The sequence below is a fragment of the Berghia stephanieae genome, chromosome 15 (genome assembly GCF_034508935.2).
Source record: "Berghia stephanieae isolate SIO BIC M18660-M18661 chromosome 15, UCSD_Bste_1.3, whole genome shotgun sequence".
NCBI lineage: Eukaryota > Metazoa > Mollusca > Gastropoda > Nudibranchia > Aeolidiidae > Berghia > Berghia stephanieae.
In genome coordinates, this window is record NC_088374.1 from 13752710 (window position 1) to 13758734 (window position 6025).

Genomic DNA, 6025 nt, shown 5'->3' on the forward strand with positions numbered 1-6025 from the left:
TGTTTTTTGTTTGGACCATTATATTGCAGTACTGCCCATGAAAATGTGTACAATGGAGAGATCAAATGAGTAAGATTTTGAAATATTTGCGTACAATCCTATAAAAGCTATAATTGATGCTAAATCTGGTGATGGTCACTTAGACCACACAAGCAATATTATACAGTCCACTCTGGATAATCGCAACACCTTGGTATCAGCAAAAATGTTGCGATTAACCGAAGTTGCAATTAACCGAAATTGAGTTTCCAGTCAGTCCACTATTGCAACATTTTACATATATATGGTAAACTCAATTCAGTTGTTGTAAACATTGTTCTTAATCCACCACAGACTGAGCAATTGATTGAAATAAAAACCATATGGCAGCCCTGTATAGATTTTTGAGGGCGAAAATTAGTTGCAATTAACCAGTGACTTTTATATTGAATTAAATCCGTTTCTTGGGAAATGTTGCAATTCACCGAATGTTGCGATTACCCGAGTTTCAATTATCCAGAGTGGACTGTAACTGATATTTCAATGAATGAATAAACCTACTCTTTATTGACCATATAAATATCATCTATAAATATTGAAGTAACCCAGCCCGATTATGTTATATTAAAAAAACTCCCTATATGAACTTCCGGGTTAAAGTGTTGAAGTACACTAAAACAGTCTAAGCTTGTTAAAAATGCCTTAATAACAGAAATTTAATGATAATGAGTACAACTCTCATCAAAATGAGTGAAATGAGTGAAAGTGTGTAAGAATACGCATTTTTTAAATATGGTTGACACCACTGATAATGTCGGTAGTTTAAAAAAAAAAATTTTTTAAATGCTTTAATAATAAAAGAAGAAGAAGAAGAAGAAGAAGAAGAAGAAGAAGAAGAAGAAGAAGAAGAAGAAGAAGAAAGAAGAAGAAGAAGAAGAAGAAAGAAGAAGAAAAAAAAAGACGAAGTAAAAAGTATTAAGTAAATAATAAAAAATAGAGATATAGTAATAAAATAAATAATAAATAATAATAATAATAATAATAATAATAATAATAATAATAATAATAATAATAATAATAATAATAATAATAATAATAATAATAATAATAATAATAATAATAATAATAATAATAATAATAATAATAATAATAATAATAATAATAATAATAATAACAACAACAACAATAATACACATTTATACAGTGCTCATTCTCGTGTACAACAAACACAAGCTCTGGGCACTTTTTACAATGTAAAAAAAATCATCAATTTGAAAAAAAAAAAAAAAAAAAAGGATATCCACCGAGTTGTTGACAGGTTTTGTGACGGAAGCCACCGACATTCCTGTATGTGACCCATCACCTCAAAACGGTATCATGTCGGGATGATCCACAGGCTAAAACAATGTCAAAGTAACGCCAAACTGATCAAAAATATGAAATCTTGTTGGGTCTTTTTGCGTGTTTGTTTGTTTTTTGTCGGTCTCATAAACTGTCATCATTCTCCTCAGTAAAACAAACAATTTAAATAATGAGCTTGTAAGGCGATATTACAATATTTTTTTTTTCGGACAGAGACAATGCTGTTAATGGCCAGGTACTCATTTTACACCTGAGTACAGTGAGAGCAAAGAGCCTTTTTTTTCAAAGGACTCAACTATACGTCGCAGAAAGGAGGACTTGTTGAACCCAGGACATTTCCAATCCTGAGGCAAGTTTCATAACCACTAGACCACTTTGCCACACATCACATTGCAAAAAATGTTCATAGTTCATATTTCCTTTCATTTTGATTCTGAAATTTATTTTCTTGGAGCACGATTCATCCTGACAAATGTGGGTGTCCTTGAGATAATCAGGTGCATGGTGAAAAAGCTTTGAACGGAGATATTGACAATTTTAGTCAAGAGGTCAATTTTTATGGAAAATGAGTTCTCATCAAAAATCGTTAAATCAAATCTTTTTCTACATATTGATGAAATATTTTAATTAAATTCTACTCCTAAATATTTTATTTTAATTTTTTATGAAGGTAATTATTATACTTACGTTCAACTCTTGTAAAATTTGGAAGCGATTTTCTCAAAATTAGGGTTTCACACCCTAGCCCATGCATATGACCATACATTCATGAAAAATCACCCGATATGCTTCAAATAACGATTAAAACGCTCAGGAGACATTGGGCTTTCAAAAACTTCAAGAAAGAAACAACGCAAAACAAAAATTTTCACCATGCGACTGATTATGTCAGGGACGCACACATATTACCATTTTGAGACGGTGAGTCACATTAATAAAAAATAAATAACAAAAACAAAATCATGAATATTCATATGTGACAAATCCTTTGAAAACAGTATTATATCAGAGTAGACCCGACGGTTGCATTTGAATTTCAAGATTTGCTTTTAACATTTAATCTAACATAAATACCAGTCGCTTGGGCTTAGGCTTTTTGTATTTTATGGTACAATATCCACTAAACGTGCTCAAAGCACTTTATCAGGGGTTCCAAGCCAACAGCAATGCTTAACATGCAGAACGAGACATGACACCTTGAAGGTGATATCACAATGTTTTATGTTTTTTCGACAGAGACAAAGCTGTCAACTGCCAGGAACAAATTTCAACCGAAGAACGGTGAGAGCAGCCTTTTCAGGGACTCACAACTTTGCACCGCTTAGAGTGGGACTCGAACTCGCTGCCTACCAGACCAAAGGCATGTGGTCATACCATTAGACATCAAAGCTGCATGGAACAAATATTGACTAAAATCAGACACGTTGACACTTCTTCTTCTTCTTCTTCTTCTTCTTCTTCTTCTTCTTCTTCTTCTTCTTCTTCTTCTTCTTCTTCTTCTTCTTCTTCTTCTTCTTCTTTTTCTTCTTCTTCAACTAAAATGTCAGCTGACAGCACATTCCGTCGTGCAGGCTATTTACAATATCACTGGGTACACCATTCAAACTGGATAAATGAAACAATCTTACAGGACTGGTTACATGAAACATTTAGTAAAAGACTGGGATAGATGAAACGATATTTAGTAAAGGGCCGGATATGTGAAATATCTAGTAAAGGACTGGATAGATAAAACGATATTTAGTAAAGGACTGGATAGATGAAACAATTAGGAAAGAACTGGATAAAATGAGACAGTTTAGTAAAAGACTGGATATTTGAAACATTTGACAAAGGAATGGACAGATGAAATAATTTTCAGCAAAGGACTGGACAGACGAAACAATTTTTAGTAAAGCACTGGATAGATGAAACAGTTTAGTAAACGACTGGATACATGGAGCATTGCAGTTAAAGACCGGATAGGTGAATCATTTTAAGTCATGATCATAAATTTGTATACAGATTTTTTTCTAATTAAGAGACCAAGTCTAATTTCACAAAGTTGTTGTGAATAGCATTCACCTTTCATGGTTTCAAGCTTTTTTGTTTTAATTTATCTTAAATATAAAGATAGAAACAGAAAATTGTGCTGCAAAGTGGACGTGAAAAGGCAATTATTACTTATTGTACCAAAGTGAATAATCTCTCTACTACAAAAAGATTATTGAAGAAGGTGACCATGACGAAGAATTTTGAACATCTAGAGAGAAAAAAAAAAAGAATATAAATGCGGACCCATCATCACAGCATGGAGCTGACCCATCATTGCAGCATGGAACTGACCCATCATCACAACATGGAACTGACCCATCATCGCAGCATGGAACTGACCCATCATCGCAGCATGGAACAGACCCATCATCGCAGCATGGAACTGACCCATCATCGCAGCATGGAACAGACCCATCATTGCAGCATGGAACGGACCCATCATCGCAGCATGGAACTGACCCATCATCGCAGCATGGAACGGACCCATCATCGCAGCATGGAACTGACCCATCATCGCAGTATGGAGCTGACCCATCATCTCAGCATGGAGCTGACCCATTATCGCAGCATGAAATTGACCCATCATCACAGCATGGAACTGACCCATCATGACAGCATGGAACTGACCCATCATCGCAGCATGGAACTGGCCCATCATGACAGCATGGAACTGACCCATCATCACAGCATGGAACTGACCCATCATCGCAGCATGGAACTGTAAGTCATCTCTTGAAATAAAGGCCAAAGACGGATCTTTTCTCAAAATTCCAGTTTTGTCTTTTGAGCCCAAAACGATTGATGCTCAGTATTTTGTTCTTTTTAAATTTTTAAAAAATTTAAAACTTTTCTTATACAAATGTGTAGCGGGCTGATAAAAACCCGGAAAGATGCGCAAATTTCATAAATTGAGTTAATGTACGCAATGGTGTAGACCACATCTTTCTGATCATTTACCACTTTAAATTTTCTTTCTATGTCAATTAAAATCCAAGTTATGAATTTTTTTTCTGAATAAAATTTGTTGCTATGGGAAACACTTTATCTTCGATTTTGGTTAATATCTCGAATCGAGGCTTGCCGCATATCTTGCAGGGTTTTCTCAGCCAGCCTCACATATATACGTATTGTTGCTCGATACTCTTTACAAAGTACAGATTATGGCAGGTTGGTATTGTAATCATTATGATCAATGTCTCTGCCGTCTTAAGGAAAAAGACTGTATGTGGCCTCTTATTACAAGTAAATATACAGTCTTTTTCCTTTAGACGGCAGTGCCTGTTTGTCAATGAGAATAATGCACAGTAAGTTATCACAATCATTCCTCATCCATTCTGAAAACCTTGAGTCTCCGAAGACCGCTCTTGATGGCGTCGAACGTGGAGAAGCTGATGCCGACGGCGATGGGACCTTTGACCCAATTCATGGAGAGGCCTTTGTACATGCCCCGTATGAAGCCTTCCTCCTGGATGATGAGGCGGGCTGTTCCCAGGATGGAGGTGTAGTCATGCAGATGGCCCGTAAGTCCTGTGGGGAGGGGAGAAAGGAAGGGGGGGGAGGGGAGAAAGGAAGGGAGGGAAGGAGGGGGGGGAAGGGGGGGGGAGAAAGGAGGGGGGGAGGGGAGAAGGGGGGAGGGGGGGGAGAAGGAGGAGGAGGGAGGAGAAAGGAGTGGGGGAGAAGAGAAAGGAGGGGAGGAGGGGAGAAAGGAGGGGGGGGGAGAGGAGAAAGGAGGGGGGAGGGGAGAAGGGGGGGGGAAGAAAGGAGGGGGGGAGGGTAGAAAGGGGTGGGGAGAGGAGGGGGGAGGGGAGAAAGGGGTGGGGAGGGGAGGAAGGAGGGGGAGGGGAGAAAGGGTGGGGAGGGGAGGAAGGGGGGGAGGGGAGAAAGGAGGGGGGGGGAGAAAGGAGGGGGGGGAGAAAGGAGGGGGGAAGGGAGAAAGCGGGGGGGGGAAGAAGGAGGGGGGAGGGGGGAGAAAGGGGGGGGAGAAAGTAGGGAGGGAGGGGAGAAAGGAGGGAGGGGAGAAAGGAGGGGGGGGAGGGAGAAAGGAGGAGGGGGAGGGAGAAAGGAGGGAGGGAGGGGAGAAAGGAGGCGGGGGAGAAAGGAAGGGGGAGAAAGGGGGGGGGGAGAAAGGAGGGGTGGAAGAAAGGAGGGGGGAGGGGAGAAAGGAGGGGGGGATGGGGAGAAAGGGGGGAAGGGGAGAAAGGAGGGAGGGAGAAAGGAGGGAGGGAGAAAGGAGGGAGGGGAGGAAGGAGGGGGGATGGGAGAAGGGGATAAAGTAGGGAGGGAGGGGAGAAAGGAGGGAGGGGAGAAAGGAGGGGGGGGGGGGGAATGGACATTGAAAGAAAGATAACAAAATAATAATTTTAAAAACTAGTCCATCAGAGCCATATGGGCTCGTGGAGTCGGAGTTTATCTCAGTTTCTATAGCGTGATATGAATAAAAGCAAATTGCTTGCTATTCTTTGGATAGGACATCGCAGGATGGATGTGTACTCATGCAGATGACCAGTAAGTCCTGGGGGGGGGGGGTGGAATGGACATTGAAAGAATAATAACAAAATAATAATTTTAAAAACTAGTTCATCAGAGCCATTAGGCCCTTTCGGATCGGAAGGTCCTGTTAAAAAACCCCCCCCCCCCTTTTTTTTAAAAA

At 39.7% G+C, this 6025-nt stretch overlaps 1 protein-coding gene across 1 annotated transcript in view; it reads right to left on the bottom strand.

The window, feature by feature from the left end:
* Nucleotides 1-4656: 4656 nt before the first annotated feature.
* The window catches only part of LOC144960380 (mitochondrial coenzyme A transporter SLC25A42-like), a 17093-nt gene continuing 15724 nt past the window's right edge, over nt 4657-6025 (bottom strand). The window contains exons 6-7 of the mRNA XM_078893464.1: nt 5825-5832; nt 4657-4902 (exon numbers count right to left, since the gene is read on the bottom strand). Coding sequence (XP_078749590.1) covers nt 4694-4902; nt 5825-5832 — 217 coding nt within the window. The 3' untranslated portion in view covers nt 4657-4693. The remainder of the gene's footprint in view (nt 4903-5824; nt 5833-6025) is intronic.